At 37.9% G+C, this 21,985-nt stretch overlaps 1 protein-coding gene and 1 long non-coding RNA gene across 3 annotated transcripts; one reads left to right on the forward strand and one right to left on the reverse strand.

Annotated features, from left to right (window-relative positions):
- The first annotated feature begins 962 nt into the window (after positions 1-962).
- Positions 963-10,993, forward strand: LOC139762684 (uncharacterized). Of its 2 annotated transcripts, XR_011715756.1 has the most exons (4): positions 963-1,091; positions 2,020-2,098; positions 6,174-7,327; positions 9,552-10,993. It is a non-coding gene; the product is annotated as an uncharacterized lncRNA (long non-coding RNA). The 2 variants fall into 2 exon arrangements; XR_011715757.1 differs by lacking the exon at positions 6,174-7,327.
- A 2,465-nt stretch (positions 10,994-13,458) lies between these two features.
- On the reverse strand, positions 13,459-21,244 carry AIMP3 (aaRS-interacting multifunctional protein 3). The gene is made up of 4 exons (XM_071687644.1): positions 21,068-21,244; positions 18,792-18,962; positions 17,519-17,659; positions 13,459-13,950 (listed from the first exon to the last, which is right to left on the reverse strand). The coding sequence occupies exons 1-4, from the start codon at positions 21,143-21,145 to the stop codon at positions 13,825-13,827; spliced, it is 516 nt and encodes a 171-aa protein (XP_071543745.1). The 5' UTR covers positions 21,146-21,244; the 3' UTR covers positions 13,459-13,824.
- Positions 21,245-21,985: the final 741 nt, after the last annotated feature.

Below are 21,985 nucleotides of genomic sequence, written 5' to 3' on the forward strand. Positions count from 1 at the left end.
TGACCCAGATGGCATAACCACTTCTAGGCTCGCTCACCAGGTTTGTATAAGCATGACCCAGCTGGCATACCCACTACTAGGCTCTTTTACCAGGTTTGTGCATGACCCAGATGGCATACCCTCTTCCTCTAAGCTCGTTCACCTGGTTTGTGCATGATCCAGATGGCATACCCTCCTCATCTAAGCTCGCTCACCTGGTTTGTGCATGACCCAGATGGCATACCCTCCTCCTCTAAGCTCGCTCACCTGGTTCGTGCATGATCCAGATAGCATACCCTCCTTCTCTAAGCTCACTCACCAGGTTTGTGCATGATCCAGATGGCATACCCTCCTCCTCTAAGCTCGCTCACCTGGTTCGTGCATGATCCAGATAGCATACCCTCCTCCTCTAAGCTCGCTCACCTGGTTTGTGCATGACCCAGATGGCATACCCTCCTCTAAGCTCGCTCACCTGGTTTGTGCATGACCCAGATGGCATACCCTCCTCTAAGCTCGCTCACCTGGTTTGTGCATGACCCAGATGGCATACCTTCCTTTAAGCTCGCTCACCTGGTCCTCTTTTCTCATGATTTTACATGACACTCTTGCCTGAAAACCCTACTTAATCATGAATACTGATTCCCAAATGCTGGGTGATGCTGTATAGCTGCTATAATGAATGTTTGGTGCGCTGGTATTTCATATGTATGAAGGTTATATTCACACTGGTATGGAGTACCGCTCTCATATCTTAGATGTTTCCTTGTCCACTTCCCTATTAACAGGCAATTATGTGATTCACCTGCATATTTTCAGTCGAATGGCTCCCTGAATTCAATATAGTGTTCCTTAATTGCTGCTAAATTCACCGTCGTGATGGCAGGCTGTAGCTGTGCGCTGGATATGTTTGTGTGCTGTAGGGCAAATTTGCTGGATATGTTTGTGTGACGATTGATGAATTCGCTGGATATGTTCGTGTGACGGTTGGTAAATGCGCTGGGTGTGTTTGCTCGTTGGTGCAGCGGTGCGCTAGCTTGACAGCAGGGCCCTCCTGGATTTGTTTTGATGGCGTTGACGTTCTCCCTCGCCTGTTGCATTTATCTGCGAGGCAGGTATGATGGACGACTATCGTGACCTTCTATGAAGTCCAGACCACTAACAGTGCTAGTGACAGGTGGCTGACGAGGTCATATGGGCCGGTTATCCCCATGGGGAAAAAGTATATATGGGGAAATAGGCAGCCCGAGGTGGGTGCTATCGATCGCGACCCTTATCTGATAAGGGGGCCCCCATGTACTACCGGCGCCCCAGGTGTACAGTCACCACACAGGAGACTGCGTAAAGATAGCAAACCAGGGTCATATGATGTTTTAGCCCAGCATCGAAACTATCATTGGGGAACTGTTACATGTTATTGGCTTTTATATATGGTTCGTTGTGATAACAGAACTTCCTATGGAGGTCCGAGCTATCTTATCTCTTGTATTAAACGACGTGGTAATATATCAGTTTAGTTGCACATCGAAACTAGAATTGGAAAATGGCTTCATATTTTCTTGGTGCTTTATATGGCTTATCGTAATTAATAGAGTTACTTGTGCTTGATATGAAGCATTTCATTTTATCGTACGGTATTAAATGTGATAAGTGTTATGTATGTCAGGGGAAATGCAAAGGTAATTGGTTGGAAAGTAGGTAATACACGCCCAGAATATCATCAGAACCTATATAAACCTTATCTACTAGCGATTATAATAGAACTTTACAAGTATCATAATCATCTGTTGAGAATATCTAACCTTTCTTACTAGGCAGATGCCTTTTTAAGATAACCTGGAGACTATTTAAAGATGTTTTGACCATTATGTTACGCAATCATTTTTATTCATGCGTTAATAGCATTTCTGTGTTATAAGAACACTTTGTTACCTGGAGACTATTTAAAGATGTTTTGACCATTATGTTACGCAATCATTTTTATTCATGCGTTAATAGCATTTCTGTGTTATAAGAACACTTTCGTATATGTCTTTCTTTCAGACTTTCATTGGTATTGCACCTCGGATGATAGCTCTCTGCTTGAATGTCCTAGAAGACACGCATACAAGCTTTTGGACAGGTAAGGTTGAAATGATAGATATCACCTTTGGATGTGCGTGGGGCCGACCACTTATCATCTTGAAAATGAGAAAAATGCTAACTCTTCTCACATGGCTCATACCGATCTTCTGTTAATTGTAGCCAAAGAATGTTAGCATTAATGTTATGCATACAACAATGAATTATTTCCGTTGTTAGTCTCGAAGGTAAAACTGATATTATAAGATTACTTTTAAGGTTGAAACCATTTTCTTTCAAACAATGAATGACTGTCTTATCTCAAGATCAGGTAGATTATATCAGTATGAATTGTCATATTTCAGTTATGTGAGAGATAGGGCAAAGGTGCAAATATTGACACACAGGGGCTCGTAGTTGTAATAGATTTGAAATAAGAAAACTTTCCCTTCACATTTTCAGTGCATGAAATCTTTTTTCCTTAAATGTTAAGATATATTGTATATTTAGGAATCAATGTTTTCATTATGGGTTTTATAATGTCATGGCAGAGCACTATTAGATATATATCCTACACACTGACAAAATATGTATCACTTCATGTCACTGCCACTGACAATTGGTTTGTATGCAATAACACGCATGATGCACACACCATCCTTTGAGTACTTGCTTGCCCATTGATAACAGCCTCCAAAGTAAGTGTAGCCACATAAGTATCTCCACAAATATTATCAAAACTCCTCAGGATTATTAGGCATGAGGCTAGCACTTCGGATATGAAATCAGAGGTGCTTAGAAAGTTTGATGATCAGTAGAAACTCGTGGCTGTAACAAAATTCATGGATCTCACTCACTCAGCCATGGTCAGTATTAGGGAAAATAAGATTATAGGATCTGGCTAAATGTTTTGTTAAATGCTAAGCTATTGTGTAAGAGGAGAGATGTGATAGTAAAAATGGAAACCTTACTTAAGGTATGGATTAAAGACCAGAATCAGAGATACATACATACTTGGAATTGATTATAACATGAGTCGAATGAAAATATGTACCAGCCTTTCTTTGACGAACCCCTTTATGACAAAAAAATTATTTTCCTAAATATCAGCTAATAGGATTGTGGCTTTTATTTACCATGTTTGTGATATGAATATACTACATATATATGAATGTCTGACAAATGCAGGGTTAACTTAGAAAAAATACTGTAAATAACAGCTTATGTTACAGCTGAAGAACACCTTCAAGCTTCATGGTAATGGTTAACGTGTCTTCTTACTTTGCACATCCACTGAAGGAGAATTGGCTGGGCATTTACGTGCTTTGGAGAAAAGTACTACATCCAGATTATATCCATGAAAATAACAGATGTACTGGAGGTGACACCTGGTGGTAACTGAAACTGCCCAATAGCTGCTTCAAGCTCCTCCCACAGTTCATCAGGATATGGGTGAAGTTCACATCACCACAGTTCAAATTATCAAAAAGAAAATTAATAATTTCATGATTTATTTTGACAAAAAAAGAATCTGAGCACATCACACATGCATTAGATAGATTTTTTTTTTTTTTTTTATACTTTGTCACTGTCTCCCGCGTTTGCGAGGTAGCGCAAGGAAACAGACGAAAGAAATGGCCCAACCCCCCCTCATACACATGTATATACATACGTCCACACACGCAAATATACATACCTACACAGCTTTCCATGGTTTACCCCAGACGCTTCACATGCCTTGATTCAATCCACTGACAGCACGTCAGCCCCGGTATACCACATCGCTCCAATTCACTCTGTTCCTTGCCCTCCTTTCACCCTCCTGCATGTTCAGGCCCCGATCACACAAAATCTTTTTCACTCCATCTTTCCACCTCCAATTTGGTCTCCCTCTTCTCCTTGTTCCCTCCACCTCCGACACATATATCCTCTTGGTCAATCTTTCCTCACTCATCCTCTCCATGTGCCCAAACCACTTCAAAACACCCTCTTCTGCTCTCTCAACCACGCTCTTTTTATTTCCACACATCTCTCTTACCCTTACGTTACTCACTCGATCAAACCACCTCACACCACACATTGTTCTCAAACATCTCATTTCCAGCACATCCATCCTCCTGCGCACAACTCTATCCATAGCCCACGCCTCGCAACCATACAACATTGTTGGAACCACTATTCCTTTAAACATACCCATTTTTGCTTTCCGAGATAATGTTCTCGACTTCCACACATTCTTCAAGGCCCCCAGAATTTTCGCCCCCTCCCCCACCCTATGATCCACTTCCGCTTCCATGGTTCCATCCGCTGCCAGATCCACTCCCAGATATCTAAAACACTTCACTTCCTCCAGTTTTTCTCCATTCAAACTTATATATAAAATATACCCATATATAAAATGCCAGTCCATTTAAAAATGAAACAACTGAGGGAAAAAATTAAGTTCAATTGTTAATGCCATGGTATTATAAGTAACCTTAGAAAATGGAAAATCCACATTTCTTATTTCATTTTCATGATAAACATGTCATTTGGGCTCTTAATTATCATATGAGAAGAAATCAAAGAATTTGACGAAGAGATAAATAAGAAAAAATCATTACAAAAATTCAAAATTTTTATCATGTCAAACCATTCAGACATTTAACTGGATCATGTATCCAGTGAATGTGTATGTTGTGAGGTTTGATGTTTGGTTAACTGTATGTTTGTGAAAACACATACATTGAGGTTTGGGTATCCAATACAGTGACGAGCCAAGTTGGCAAGATGAGTCAGGAGGAGGCTATTAGTACAAGTAAGGGTTAGCTTGAGTACTTTCATAGGCAGGAAGGCTTTCATAACATTCATATGAACAGGAGGCTTCAAGTGCTGGTACTTGGGCAGCAGGAGGTTCCTAGACAATTCGAAGAAAATTATTGAGGAGGTGGGTCTCACACATTAACAGGTGTTAGTGTAGATGAGATAGTTTATTTTGGAAAATGATGCCCACTAGAACATTCATTAGTAAGGAAGGAAAGAGTGCCTGGGTTCAGAGGAGCTGTAGATTGCTTGATACCTATACTGGGACAAAAAGCCATGAGAGATGTTAGCACAAGTCTTTCCTAGTGTTTCATTCAGAAAATCCCAGGTTTTGGTTACCCAAAGCATTTTTTATGAGTATTTTGGGTGTCTAAATGGGGAGGACCTTGAAGAAGAGGATTACTTTAGATACATGGCTGTGGACTTGGAAACAGATGGAACTTTGAACACTGAAGTGAGTCACAGGGTAGGAGGTGTAAAGTCCTTAGTGTACTGAGTCCTGTGTGAAAGGAGAGGTCAGTGTCTCTTTAGGCAAAGATGGATATGTTTGAAGTTATAGTAATCCCAGCAGTGTTGTGTGGATGTGAGGCTTCGGCCCTTAAATGTAAATGAATGGAAGAGACTTGACTTTTTGAAAATGAATGCCTGAGGTCGATATATGGTGTGAGGAAGCTGATTGCAAGGAAAATGACAGCATCAGAGTATTCGTTAGTAAGTGGAGGATGATTGAGGGGATTAACCAGGTTGTGCTGAAGTGATTAAGACATGTGAAGATGAGGAAAGAGAGACTGACTAAAATGATAAGTATGTTTATCTCGTAGGGGAAGACTACGAGATAAAAGGATGGGGTGAAAGGCTTTGAGTTACTGGAGCCTGAACATCAAGGAGGGTGAGTACCATGCATGAGATGGCATGATTTGAACAATGTGGCATACAGGGGGCAACATACTGTCAGTAGACTGAACAAGGGGATATGAAGGGTGAGAGGAACCATGAAATGGTCTGAAGGCTTACCTGTGGATGGAGCTTTAGTTTCTATGCATTACACATGACAGCTAGAGAGCAGGCATGAGCAATTGAGGATGTTCTTTGTCTATTCCTGATGCTACTGCAAACAAGTATGAAACAAAAATCACTGATCTAAAGGGAAATGTGCATAATCATGCTGTGAACATTTTTACTTTGGTGAAAATTAATGAATTTATAAAAACTCCAAAGTTCATGTTACTCTAGTGTCTTACACTGTCAGTTTAAGTTGAATGTGTTCCTCAGTAGTCCAGAGATTGAAATGTGACTCATAGTAATTCTTTCTAAAGACAACTCTCTTGTTTCAGACACCAAGTGAAATTTCATCTCAAGACTAAGAACAGAGCAGAAACTGACAATGTCTATTGGAGAGAAAGAGTTTCCATATGAGAAATGTAGAGAATTATATTCACAGGAGGATCATTTCCAGAAGCATATTCCTTTGCACAATGGTCAGAAAATAATTGGTTCTGCTGGAAGTTGGAAACTATTTTCAGATGGAAGAAATCTTACGGAGCAGAATGATATGCGGAATGGGCAAAATCTTCAGAGGCAGAGTGATGTGAAAAAATTAAGACTTGTGAAAAGATTTCCATGTGATGAATGTGGGAAACTGTTTCTACGTAAAGATGTTCTCAAAAAACATTTGCTTGTGCACACTGGTATCAAAGAGTTTGGATGCAATGAGTGTGGGAGACTCTTTTTGCGAAAAGCATATCTCGAGAACCACTTGCTCCTGCATGGTGGTGAGAAAAAATACAGTTGCGATGAATGTGGTAAACTGTTTTTGCGGAAAAGTTATCTTCAGAAACATTTGTTCATACACAATAGTGTGAAAAAGTTTGGGTGCGATCAATGCGGGAAACTATTTTTGCGGAAAGGATATCTTCAGAAACATTCTCTTGTGCACAGTGGTGTGAAAAAGTTTGGGTGTGATGAATGCGGAAAACTGTTTTTGTGGGAAAGTGATCTTCAACAACATTTGCTTGTGCACAATGGTGTAAAAAGTTTTGAATGTGATGAATGTGGGAAATTGTTTTTACGGAAAAATCAACTTAATGTACATATGCTTGTGCACGGTGGCATAAAAAAGTTTAGATGTGATGAATGTGGAAAACTGTTTTTGCGGAAAAATCAGCTTAAAGTACATTTGCCTGTGCACAATGTTGTGTAAAAGTTTGAATGTGATTGGTGTGGAGAAACTTTTTTCAATAAAGGGTGATCTCATGAGACATTTACCTGTGCACACTGGTGTGGATATGTTCAGGTGATGCTGTGTAATGTATTGGTTGTATTTACTTATTTTTTCGTATATTACATGAAGCTCCTTTCTTTCCATACTGGGTCCCTGTTGCAGCCTGTACTGAAGCTATCAAGGATAAATGGTGTCAGCCTACCCCTGGAATATTATTATCCCTCACTCTAGACACCATGTGATGAATAGAAAGCTGCTTGTAGATAGGTAAACCTCACAAGCAATTGTTTGGGCACAGTAGCATGAGTGAGTTATGAACTTGAGGGAGGGGGGGTCCCATCTCTTGAACTTTTAAATTTGTGTGTGCCATCTGCATTCACAATTTCATCACTCAGTTTATTCCATTCAGACACTTATAAAAAAACTCTTTACATCTTTTCCAATAAGTTTCTCTCATAATTATGATTTCTAGATGTTCCTTATGTGTATCGTTTCAATTCATTGTTGTCATCAAAATGGTTTAAAAGCAAGGAAAACTTTTGGTCAAGGTACCCTTTACCCTTATCTCCTCCTTGATTTTCAGATTTATGGCCTATAACTTCTCTTTGTAATTTGACTTTTTTGATTCTGGCACCACATGGTTATCATAAGAAGAGGAACATCTCCAGAAGCATTTGCATGCAATTAGCAATGTACAGAATGCTTGTAAAAGGCAAATTGTCCTTGTTCAAGAATTGTTTCCAAAAAGTACACTAGTGCTAAGCGGTATAAAATTGTTTTCATGGACTGTAGGGGAAAACTATAAGAAAAATCTCAAGTGGATGGTTTAGGAAAGAAAATATGGTGTTTGAAAACCAACATGAAAATAAACTTGGAAAATTTTTTTCAAATATTTCTTTGAGTGAGAAACTGTAGAGTTGGTGTCTGAGTTCGGAAGAGTGCATGAAACGAGCAAGTTTAGAACACGAGTGAAGCAAGGTTATTAGGCTTACAAGGAAAAAAACCCAGGTTAACTGGGGTGTAAGTTTGAAATGTTCAAAACTTAAAGTAGGGTGTTTTAGATACCTGATAGTGTGCATAGCAACGAACTGAACCACAGAAATGAGGAGTCATAGCATGGATGGTGAAGTAGTGAAGGTTCTTGTACCACTGAAATCTTTGTGGAAAGAGATGTGACTATCTTGGTGAAAACAGGTATGTTTGAAGGTATGTTAGTCTCAGCAATGTAATGATGAGACATGGGCTATGGATGAGAATATATAGAAAAGGGTGCAAGTGTTGGAAATGAAATGTTTGAGGACAATATGTGGTATGAGGAGGGTTGATCAACTAAGTTATCATATGGTAAGAGAGAGGTGTGTTAATAAGAAGATTATGGATGAGAGAGCCAAATAGGTTGTGCTGAAATGGTTGGAACAAATAGAGAGAATGAAAGAGAAAAGCTTGATAAAGAGGATATACATGTCGGAAGTGGGGGGGGACAAGGAGAATGGGGAGATCACAATAGAGATGGAAGGATGAAGTGAAAAGATTTTTGAGTGCTCAGGGCCTGAATGAGAAAAGCTTGATAAAGAGGATATACATGTCAGAAGTGGAGGGGACAAGGAGAATGGGGAGATCACAATAGAGATGGAAGGATGAAGTGAAAAAGATTTTTGAGTGCGCAGGGCCTGAACATGCATGGGGTGGAAGGCATGGACAGGACAAGGTGAATTGGAGCAATATGGTATACAGGGGGCAATGTGCTGTAAGTAGACTGAAATGGCATATGAAGCAGCTGGGGGAAACCACAATGTATGTGGGGCCTGTTTGTGGATAGGGGTCTGTGGTTTCAGTACATTATACATGAACAGCTATAGAATAGATGTCAGTGAATGAGGCTTTTTTTTTATCTGTTCCTGGTGCTACCTTGCTAACTTGGGAAATGATGATTGAATATTAAGGAAAAGAATACAATATAAGAATACATGCTGTAGTTGGCCTATCAGTAGAGCAATCGTAAGCAACTCTACAAACTTTCCCAAATCAATCATATCGGCAAGAAATTTTGGCTAGATTGATTTCGACAACTAATCTCCAACGTCTATGAATGTGGAGAAACTCTGCAAGATATCTTTCCCTTTTGTGGTCCCAAATAGAGGAGCTTGGACTGGTTTCATGGAATTGCTTTAAGCATAACTGTTTTTTACAATGCTTTAAAGACTTGCTTTTACTGCCAACCAAAATGTCTTTCTGGCACACGGACATGGGATGATACTTTGTGCTGAAAAATTATTGTATGCATCCCATTAATTTGGAAGAACTTGGTGGAATTACAGTAAACATTTTTGCTTTTCCGGAAGTTTGTGGATTTCTCAGAATTACCAAAGTTATTCCTACATTTTACTAGTGTCATCACTAAGTTTGATATGACTAATGTATTTCTCAACAGTTTAGTTTGAAATGTGAAACATGATGAGAACAGTTTCTAAAGACAACTCTCCTCTTTCAGATCCTGAGTGAAATTGCTTATCAAGAGTGTAAGAATAGAGCAGAAACTAACAATGCCAAGTGGAGGGGAAAAGTTTCTGTCTGACAAACATAAGAAACTATACTCAAAGGAGGAGCATCTCCAGAAGCATGTGCTTTATTGCAATGGTCAGGAAAAATTAGCCTTACTGAGAATGGGAAACTGTTTCTATGGAGATGAAATCTTCTGAAGCATCTCTTTGTTCAAAATGTGAAAAAATTTTGATGCAAAAATGTTCACCTGTCAAGAATGTGGGAATGGGAAATCACTTGTGTGTAAAGGTGTTCTTCAAAGTTATTTTGTTGTGCACTGTGGTGAATACAAATTTGGATGAGTGTCTGCATGGAAAGGTGCTTTTCAGCAATATGTCAGTGCACAGTGGTGTGAAATAGTCTGGGCATAAGTGTGGGAAACTTTTTGCATATATTCATCTTAAAAAACATCTGCTTGTGCAGAGTAGTGTGAAGAAGTTTGGATGTGATGACTAAGGTAAGCTATTTTTGCGGAAGGGTAATCTTCAGACACATTGGCTTATACACAATGGTGATATAAAGTTTAGATGTGATGAATATAGGAAACTGTTTTTGTAGAAAAGACATCTTTAGAGAAATTTGCTCGTACACAGTGGTGTGAAAAATATTAAGTATAATGAATACGGGAACTTGATTTTGCAGAAACATCAACTTAAGATACATTTTTGTGCACAGGTTTCGAAAAAGTTTGGTGTGATGAATTAAGAAAACTGTTTTTGCAGAAAGCTAATCTTCAACAACAATATCTTGTGCACAGCAGTATGTAAAAGTTTGAAATTTGATTTGTGTAGGAAACTTTCATGAAATGATCATCTGCTCATTCAAACTGGAGTGGAAAAGTTGGAGTGTGATGTGAAATTTGTGGGCAGTCTTTATTTACATTCATATATCATAGGAAGCTCTTTTCATTCTATATTGGGTTCCTATTGCAGACTGTACAGAAGCTTCTGAGAACAAACAGTGTTCAAGGTACTCCTGGAATATTATTATCCCTCACTTTGGACACAATGAATGTGGGAAACTGTATGTTGGAAACATTGAAGGATTTGGTTGCATTAACAAGATGATCTCCAGAAACATTTGTGTACACTGATACAGAAAAAGGAGCAAGTTGCTTTAACTCGAGTCATTTCCAAAAATAGTAGCATAAAAATGTTTCCATCGATGCATGTACGAAAACAATTACAGTCTCAGGTGGACTATCATGTAGAATTCTGGTATATGGAAAATCTGTTAAGAATAAAAACCTTTGATATGCATCGTGAAAATAAAGAATTTGTTTCAAGTACAGTGATATAAAGCAAATCACTTTCAGTGATATAAAGCAAATCACTTTCAACAACAACAAAAAAGAATGAATAAAGTTACAAATAAAGGCTTTATCACAAATATTTTCTTGTTTCATACACTGATGATTAACACACATCTATAAATTCAGATAAAAAATTTAACTTTGAGGAATGTGTGAAAAACTGCAAATTTTGGTTTATTGGGGCTTTGTGTAGGTATTGTAGTGATGAAGCACATTTTTAGGAATGTTATGTTATTGCATACAACCCTTTTCCCATGGAAAGGTCTGTGGGGCCTGCTTGTGGATAGGGAGCTGTGATTTGGCATTGCACATGACAGCTAGAGAATGTAAACGAGAGGATGTGGCCCTTCTTTGTTCCTGGTGCTACCTTGCTAACGTGGGAAATGACAATCAAGTATGAAAAAAAAGGAATACCTTTAGCTTTGTGGCTGATTTATAATTAGAAGCTGGGAAAATGATGGACTCCTTATGTCAACTGATGATGATATGGCCTTGCCAAAGGTGACTCTTTGCATAACCACAGTAACACATCAGGAATGTTAGGATGCAAATGACAAGGATAGAATATCTTTGAAAAACTCCAGATACTTACATCACTCCTTCCATCTTTTATGATCACTTTCTAAAGGGTACAAACAGGTGATTTTTCCTTGAAGGTTTAGTTTCTAATACTACCTCACAAAAGCAACACACGCCTATTCCTCAAATTACTGAAGACTTTCAACTGATTTCACATTATCTGATCCATGTTTTTCCCAATAACTTCCATTACATAACTAAAGATGCATTCCTAGGAAAAGTTATTTGACCTAAACTGAATATAACATCTTTTGACCTTTCTAATAACACATCAAATCAAAACAAACATATTCACATATCTGATGATACTGGAAATAAAAAAGTAATGATGGCTTGTATATCAATAAATTTGCTTCATAATGATTGTCTGCTTTGTAATAGTCATGTTATAAATTAATTCTTTTTCATACTTGATCACTGTTTCCTGTGTTGGCGCCAGAAACAAGACAGAGAAAGGCTTCATTCATTTGCATCCATTCTCTAGCTGTCATGTGCAATGCACTGAAACCACAAACCTTTATCCACAATCATACCCCACAGACCTTTCCATGGTTTCCCTAAGCTGCCTCACATGCCCTGGTTCAGTCCAATGACAGCGTGTAGACCCCTGCATACCAAATCATTCTAATTTACTTTATCCTGTGCATGCCTTTCACCCTCTTGCATGTTCAGGCTATGATCACCCAAAATCTTTTCACTTCAACATTCCATCTCCAATTTGGTCTCCCACCTTTTGACCCCATCTACCTCCAACACATGTATCCTCTTTGCCAACCTCTTCTCTCATTCTCTCCATATGATGGTACTATTTGGCATAAATAATATTTTAATGATTTATGAACAATAACATGGGTGTGAATCCTGGGTGCAGCAGCAAGCCAACATCCAACCCAAGTGATCATCCTCCCCTAAAGACAAGTAAAAAAAATGGGTATTTGGCTTAGGCTAGGGGTTGTGTATGTGTATACTCACACACAAGTAAAGACATGGTGCACACGGTAAAAAGTATCCACACTTGTGTCAAATATGACACCATGGACAAGGGAATTTGAGAAATACCCTTTGGTCTGGCCTTACACTGGTAACTCTACTTTCATGACACTATAATATATCAATTGTTAGTGACATTTCCTGTCTTTTGCCAAATTGAATGTCAAACTAATTTCATATTTTGATGGAAATACCTATAAAGTGGGGCTACCATAATTATTTGGAAATTTGTCTCCTCCAAGCTAACCAACTCTACTGAGACAACACAAATTGAATTGATCAATTCAAATTTAATTGGATTCATCTGTGAAGGAAGATATGTTTTTTTACATGTTAGAGATGGAGCAACATGAGTGTTAAACTCTCTCCTTATCACACTAACAATAATCACTGTAAGACCATAAACAGAATCACAGTGATAATCATTACATACATAAACACACTGGACATTTTGAAAAACTTGCTGTAATGGTTATGCTGTTGGATCATCGTCGATGCTACTATATTTTCAGAGACCTATTTTTGCACAAACAGACAGTGAACTCTTGTTCCACACACTCTTTAATGCAACCACATCATTAGCCAACTCTCCTATCCTATGACTCACTTCAATCATTGATTCCATCCATCAACACATTAACTCCCAAGTACATGCAGTAATCCACTTCAGGTTGTTCCACAGAAATCATCCTGCTGTACCTCATTACCTTAACTTCGCTCACTTTTACTCCCGGTACTAATAAAGTTATTGTAATCCAGATCACAATGTTGCAAATAACTTTGAATCACCATGAGTGCAGATTTTCAAACATGTATAATGCTAACAAACAGACAAGGTAGAAAATAATATTCACAATCTGCAGAATGAGTAAAATGTGTGGCATTTGTATCTTTGAATAACTTCTTTTAAGTTCATTAACAATAAAAATTCCTCAAATGATTAGTAGATATCAAGAGGAATAAATGAAACATAATCAGATGCCAAAGTGATACTATGTTTTAGAAATATGTATAGGAATCTCACAGATCAGAGTAGTACCATAAAGCAAAGAGCACAGCTCTACCATTAGAAAAATTTTGCAAGTTCTAGCAAACAGTATTAAGAAAATTTTCATCTGTCACTTGGAGGTCTCAGGTTGCCTATCCTAAATTAAAAGAATGCACTTTCAATTTAAGAGGATTAAGTGACTGAATCTTTGATGTAATTATAGATTTTTTAATGACATACATAAAAATTTATTTGTTAGAATTTCCTTCAAAAGTTGCTTATAAAAGTTTATCTACATTCCCATTCCTAAAATGTATGTAAATGTTGGACGTCCATCTCAAAAAATTCTAAAATTCAGTGCATTCTGTTGGTTCCTTCATATAATAGTGTTCGAGAGAACTGCACTAGTGAATGTGTCTTGCATAGAAGATCATTATTCTGCATAAAATTGAACCATCTGGAGATGTTCATATACTGCTCCTGTGAATAAAATGGAATAATGATAAATACAAAGACAACATTGCATATAAACTAGAAAAAGCCACTACACCCAGTGAAATGTTCTGCATTAGCAATTCCTGTAACAAATATACCAAAACATAATTTACATTCTATCTATCACCATCAACTTTCTTTTTTTTTTTTTTTGCTTTGTCGCTGTCTCCCACGTTTGCGAGGTAGCGCAAGGAAACAGACGAAAGAAATGGCCCAACCCACCCCCATACACATGTATATACATAAACGTCCACACACGCAAATATACATAAATACACAGCTTTCCATGGTTTACCCCAGACACTTCACATGCCCTGATTCAATCCACTGACAGCACGTCAACCTCGGTATACCACATCGATCCAATTCACTCTATTCCTTGCCCTCCTTTCACCCTCCTGCATGTTCAGGCCCCGATCACACAAAATCTTTTTCACTCCATCTTTCCACCTTCAATTTGGTCTCCCTCTTCTCCTCGTTCCCTCCACCTCCGACACATATATCCTCTTGGTCAATCTTTCCTCACTCATTCTCTCCATGTGCCCAAACCATTTCAAAACACCCTCTTCTGCTCTCTCAACCACGCTCTTTTTATTTCCACACATCTCTCTTACCCTTACGTTACTTACTCGATCAAACCACCTCACACCACACATTGTCTTCAAACATCTCATTTCCAGCACATCCATCCTCCTGCGCACAACTCTATCCATAGCCCACGCCTCGCAACCATACAACATTGTTGGAACCACTATTCCTTCAAACATACCCATTTTTGCTTTCCGAGATAATGTTCTCGACTTCCACACATTCTTCAAGGCTCCCGGATTTTTGCCCCCTCCCCCACCCTATGATCCACTTCCGCTTCCATGGTTCCATCCGCTGCCAGATCCACTCCCAGATATCTAAAGCAGTATTTCTCCATTCAAACTTACCTCCCAATTGACTTGACCCTCAACCCTACCGTACCTAATAACCTTGCTCTTATTCACATTTACTCTTAACTTTCTTCTTTCACACACTTTACCAAACTCAGTCACCAGCTTCTGCAGTTTCTCACATGAATCAGCCACCAGCGCTGTATCATCAGCGAACAACAACTGACTCACTTCCCAAGCTCTCTCATCCCCAACAGACTTCATACTTGCCCCTCTTTCCAAAACTCTTGCATTCACCTCCCTAACAACCCCATCCATAAACAAATTAAACAACCATGGAGACATCACACACCCCTGCCGCAAACCTACATTCACTGAGAACCAATCACTTTCCTCTCTTCCTACACGTACACATGCCTTACATCCTTGATAAAAACTTTTCACTACTTCTAACAACTTGCCTCCCACACCATATATTCTTAATACCTTCCACAGAGCATCTCCATCAACTCTATCATATGCCTTCTCCAGATCCATAAATGCTACATACAAATCCATTTGCTTTTCTAAGTATTTCTCACATTCATTCTTCAAAGCAAACACCTGATCCACACATCCTCTACCACTTCTGAAACCACAATGCTCTTCCCCAATCTGATGCTCTGTACATGCCTTCACCCTCTCAATCAATAGCCTCCCATATAATTTACCAGGAATACTCAACAAACTTATACCTCTGTAATTTGAGCACTCACCCTTATCCCCTTTGCCTTTGTACAATGGCACTATGCACGCATTCTGCCAATCCTCAAGCCCGTACATATTGACATTTAATGATTTCTGCACAAATCCTTATACATATTAATAAAAAAGGACTTGATATTATTGATGATAAATTTGAATGCTTAGCTAGCAACATTCTATCCCAGCACTTTTATTCTCTCAATCATTTAAGTAAAAAAAAATAAGATAAAAATATAACAATGCAGTGAGTCAATTTACTAGTTGTGTTAGAATACGAATTCTAAAACTGCAACCAAAATTCATCTATACAGAGAGGAATTTTATAGCAGCTAATTTTCAATACAAGGAGACAGCAGATAAAATTATAATACTGTAATGGCCTACGCTGCCATTAGAAAGGTATCCTATTGAGAAAAATTTTCAAAGGCTTGTAGTCCATAATGTTTGATTCTTTTATAAGGACATCCTCAATAAAGCTGGAAAAGGCAACTTAGATAAGCAGATAATAAATCAACAAGGATATCCTCAATAAAGCTGGAAAAAACAAAGATAAGTGGATGATAAGTCAGTAATTAATGAACTCATTCCTGCATTACAGAAAGGGGTACATTAATAGGGATTTATCGATGATTTTGATATCTGAATACTTATGAAGTCCTGCATTTCAAGCACTTCAATGAATAACAGATTCAAATATTATTGCTGCTTGCAACAAGTTTGAAGAAAACTTTCAACTCAAATAATCTGAAGAAAACTTATAAATACCCAAGAAATTCAGGTTCCATCAATGCATAAGAAGCAACTCCTTAAAAAATGCATCAACCCATACCATTATGTGTGGCAGATTTCTTAGACATCATGTGACATTCAAATGAATAATCCTTCAAGAAAAAAGTTTTATAGAGACACTTTCTCTACACAACCAGAAAGATATGAAGGTACAGTGTTCATGTTTATCCATACAATGGTTCTGAAATATAGAACCAATGGAAATTGATTGTAGAGAGTTATCTCCCCACAAGCTACCTAATCAATAATTTTCCATGTTTCCTACAGCCAAGAATTGATAGCAGCAACAATATTTCAGGTCACTCCAAACATATAAAGCAGAAATATGCTTGTCTACAGCACAAGATGATATGGGGTGAGTGTGGAACCAGCATCTACGTGTAGTTCATCCAGTCTAGATTCAGAAAAGTCTTTTTCTGCAAAGTTCAATTGAGCTTAACAGAAAAACTAATGGTACAACTTATTTTGGGTGAGTGTGGAACCAGCATCTATGTGTAGCTCATCCAGTTTAGATTAAGAAAAGTCTTTTTCAACAAAGTTGTTCAATTGAGCTTAACATGAAAACTAATGGTACAATTTATTTCATAAGTTATTTTATACAGGGGGAGAAAGCCACTGAAGGTGGCCTAAAATATTTCAATATCAACTCAAAATCAATGTTCCCCTTGAACTTAGTTTCAATCAGACTCAAAACATTCTGGGTCTTCTCCCTAAACATACTACCTATCTCTCTCTTCTTTTCATTCTATGTCATCCAGACACCCAAGCCTGCACCTTCAAGGAGGGTAAACACTCCTCAATTGGCTCCTTCAAGCAGATAATGTGCAAAATTTAATATACAGAATGTACAAGTAACTGAAAGCACTGATTCTTTATGAAAGACAAACAGAAAATTTGAGTACAGTCTTAATACTGCTTCACTTATGAATCTAGATTTAGCAATGTTGGCACCTTTTCTGAAGGGAAAAGAAAATTAATTACAAAGAGATATAATTTTTTTCTCTTTTTTCTAGATCTTTTTAATTCTTTTACGGCTATACTATCCCCTTCCCACAACCATGACAAAACTTTGACACTAACATTCCAAAACAGGTAAAGATGAAGAAATGAAAAAAAATATGTACAAAGTGCTCCTATGATACCTTTTGAAGAAAGCTCCATTTGGCAATGAAGGGGTGAAGAGCTAGGAACACAACCACATCAGCAATTGTCACAGAGTAACCACAAAGGCACGAGCACGTCATCAATGCTTCATTTATGCGCTGCAGACATCCATTGAAAGCCTAAAAAATGAAATATATATCAATGAGTATGCTAAGTTTTTGTTTAAGTGCTGTAAGCAGAATGTGTGGTACAAAAAAATATAAAACTAATTTCTGCAAAGATCTTGTACACTATAATTCTTCAAACATGAAAATTTAGTATGAGAAACATTTGGGATGAGAGTATTTGGTGAAGGGTTCACAATAATACACAGATATCTTAGTGCTATGGGAAGTAGATGGGAACAAGAGTCGACAAATTAACATAGCTGGTGGTGTAAAAGTGTGCATTAATTTCACCCATCTGTAAGTTATGAAAATTAAAGATACATGAATTTTTTTCATACATATTTGCCATTCCCCATGTTAGCAAGGTAGCATTAAGAACAAAGCACTGAGCCTCAGAGGGAATACCATCACTTGGCCCCCTTCTCTGTTTCTTCTTTTGGAAAATTAAAAAACGGGAAGGGAGGATTTCCAGTTCCCTGCTCCCTCCCCTTTTAGTCGCCTTCTTCGACATACAGGAAATACGTGGGAAGTATTTTTTCTCCCCTTTTTGCTAATGAAAGTACACTCATGACAAATGGATTCTAGTGTGCTCATAATTCGTCAATGAAGGTTTTATTTCTGACTTTGTGTTTCTCCTAATCAGAAAGTTTTCTCTAAACACTCCTTCCAGTAGGTATGCTCTCATGCTTGTGGGCAGACAATACAAAGATTCTTTTCCACCCTTGCCTTCCCCTCTATTCATAAAGCCTCCTTCCATGCCAATGGTACTCCAGCCTCATTACCTTATACTTACTTGGATTGAATCTCATCATCTAATTACCTAACCAACTTTGAAGTCTGCCCAGGTCCCTCTGTAAGCTGATATGACTGTTTTCATTGCCCATTTCTCGCATGACCTTGACAGAAACATGTTTAGGTATGAGTGTAGTCCCTCTGGCATGACACATACTTTCACAAAGAACAGCAGTAGGCCCAAGAATGAGCCTTGCACCACCCCACCTGTAACCTCAGCCCATTTGGAAAATGTGCCACTTACCTGCATCCTTTCTCCTCTACCATAAAGATTACCCTCTAGCTTATTAATCAACCTCCAATGAGGTACAATGTCAAAGAGTTCTAACAACATTCTAATCAATTCTCTCACCTCAAAGGTCTGGCAGCGGAAAAGGTCTGTAGAGCAATAAGTTAACCAATCGTGAGTCAGGCATTTCTCTAATGTTGAAGAACCTTCAAGGTTAGACTTGTGAGATCGTACAAGATTTAATATTCCACAGGCAAACCCAACAGTCTTTTTATCTCCTGCTTCAACTATGACCTGAAACAATAAGTATGTCAGATTTACATATATGAAAGTAAATTTTCTTTACAAAAATACCTAACTTCTATCAAGACATTCAACATAAATAAATACCACAGTACATGTAATGTTATATCATCAATTACATGATTAGCTGAACTTCACAAAGTATCCTGCAACAGAATATAAAAGGAAAGTGTTTTAAGTAAAAGAACTAAAATGACAAAATGATTCAAAAAAGTTAGATAATATTGCAGAGTTTATGCAATCTAATCTCACATGTGCTACAAGTACATACATTAATTGGAGGGTTAGTAATTAAAAGCCAAAATGCTCACAAATATGTTCTTCAAACTGCAAAACTAAAAAAGTCCATTTTACCAGTTGGGACTTTGCTGATGCATTTGCATCCCAAATCAATTAAACTTTTCCACCTGGAACTACAATTATATACTTTCCAATTTGAGTTAACTCAAACATTTGGGGTATTTACCAGTTAAGACTATATTACGACTTTCCTGCTCTGCAAAAAAAAAAATTCTGGGGGTAATTTAGGGTACCACATAACAAAAATCGTATCAATGTGTTATATTGAGATTCTTCAAAATACTAAAGCATAAAACAGACGGCAAAACTGTTTTGTGTATCCAGTGATGTATATTTCATCCAAATTTGTCAATAACCTGTGGTGCCTCATAACCTGTGGTGCCTCTAAACTGGATTTCCACCTCTTCTTTAAAACAATTCTAAAATTAAGTAAGGTAAGTTTGGAAAAAAAATAAAATATATATATAATATATATATATATATATATATATATATATATATATATATATATATATATATATATATATATAAAGTGTGTGAAAGAAGAAAGTTAAGAGAAAATGTGAATAAGAGCAAAGTTATTAGGTACAGTAGGGCTGAGGGTCAAGTCAATTGGGAGGTAAGTTTGAATGGAGAAAAACTGGAGGAAGTAAAGTGTTTTAGATATATGGGAGTGGATCTGGCAGCGGATGGAACCATGGAAGCGGAAGTGGATCATAGGGTGGGGGAGGGGGCGAAAATCCTGGGAGCCTTGAAGAATGTGTGGAAGTCGAGAACATTATCTCCGAAAGCAAATATGGGTATGTTTGAAGGAATAGTGGTTCCAACAGTTTTGTATGGTTGCGAGGTGTGGGCTATGGATAGAGTTGTGCGCAGAAGGGTGGATGTGCTGGAAATGAGATGTTTGAGGACAATGTGTGGTGTGAGGTGGTTTGATCGAGTAAGTAACGTAAGGGTAAGAGAGATGTGTTGAAATAAAAAGAGCGTGGTTGAGAGAGCAGAAGAGGGTGTTTTGAAATGGTTTGGGCACATGGAGAGAATGAGTGAGGAAGATTGACCAAGAGGATATATGTGTCGCAGGTGGAGGGAACGAGGAGAAGTGGGAGACCAAATTGGAGGTGGAAAGATGGAGTGAAAAAGATTTTGTGTGATCGGGGCCTGAACATGCAGGAGGGTGAAAGGAGGGCAAGGAATACAGTGAATTGGATCGATGTGGTATATCGGGGTTGATGTGCTGTCAATGGATTGAATCAGGGCATGTGAAGCGTCTGGGGTAAACCATGGAAAGCTGTGTAGGTATGTATATTTGCGTGTGTGGACGTGTATGTATATACATGTGTATGGGGGGGGGGTTGGGCCATTTCTTTCGTCTGTTTCCTTGCGCTACCTAGCAAACGCGGGAGACAGCGACAAAGCAAAAAAAAAAAAAAAAAAAAAAAAAAAAAAGTTTGGAATGGTTAGAACACAGAGGAATATCTCCAGTCACATCATTTTCCTATTTACAAAGTAATCCAATGTAAAACACACAAGACAATACCTAAATTGTTAGGTAATACCTTCAACAGAGCATCGTATGAGGTCCATACAAAATGAGATCATTGACAAATCTGAAGTGATTACGGTGGTGATCTAATACAATTTCAATTCAAATCCGTGTAATCAGCCTCTTTCAGGCATAGCCTGACGTATTTTACCATTTCCTGATTACAAATACCATCTACCAAATGGGTATTCCTTCCCACAGCCAAAGACCATATACTTTAACACCCCCAATTCTCCCCATTTCTGTCACTCACCTTGTTTTCCTCCATTGAAATCTTGACATTCTTGACTTGTAGGCACTTTGAAACCTCACAGACGATTTTCTTTTCCATTTCCGCAGGCGAATGGAGGTATTTACACAGTGGTTAAGGGTCTTTAAGAATCCTTGTTTATGTTACCATATGATCATATGGTCGTGTTGTTTTGGTATGTGCGCTAGATCTATGGACGCTGGAACAACACACGCTAGCTAAATTTACATTGCGGGATGTACGCTAACCGATTGTGCGCTAGGTTGATTAACGTTATCTTGACGTGATTACTTATCTGTAATTACCTATTTGTACTGCACGGGGAGGGAGTCTTATGCTCGTGGGGTATCATCTCTTGAACAATCTTTGATATCATACAATCTCTTGAATATATGTATGCTGTCTGCATTAACCAAGTCCTTAGCCAATCTGTTCTTTTCATCTACCAATCTTATACAATAAAGCGTTTTATTACAATCTTATTCACAGTTTTTTCTTTTTTTTTTTTTTACTTAAGTTCATGTTATGTTTTCCTGTTACTCTGTCCTTACATCTCTCACTGTTCACTCTCCAGTTGGTCAATTTCTTTCATGATTATGACTTTTTAATCTGCCCTTACCAAGAAGTGTTTGTCTATGTACCCTGAATGGGTCTGAGTTCCACTTTACAGAAAAGATATCCCAACAAAACAACCGATTCCAAATTAAGGTTCTATCAAATAGCCTTACTTCAATGTATTCCCCACTCAAGTTTACCAAATAACTCTAGCAGCCCCTTACCACGTTAAGTGTATCGTACATATATTGTATAAGATATGTATATACAATAAACTTGGGAAAAAATAGTACTCATCAATACTGATATATTTCATATAAAACGCATTTGATTGTGTTTTGAAAGGAAACAATAGAAAAGGGAAAA

This window comes from Panulirus ornatus, chromosome 44 (assembly GCF_036320965.1).
Source record: "Panulirus ornatus isolate Po-2019 chromosome 44, ASM3632096v1, whole genome shotgun sequence".
Classification (NCBI taxonomy): Eukaryota; Metazoa; Arthropoda; class Malacostraca; order Decapoda; family Palinuridae; genus Panulirus; species Panulirus ornatus.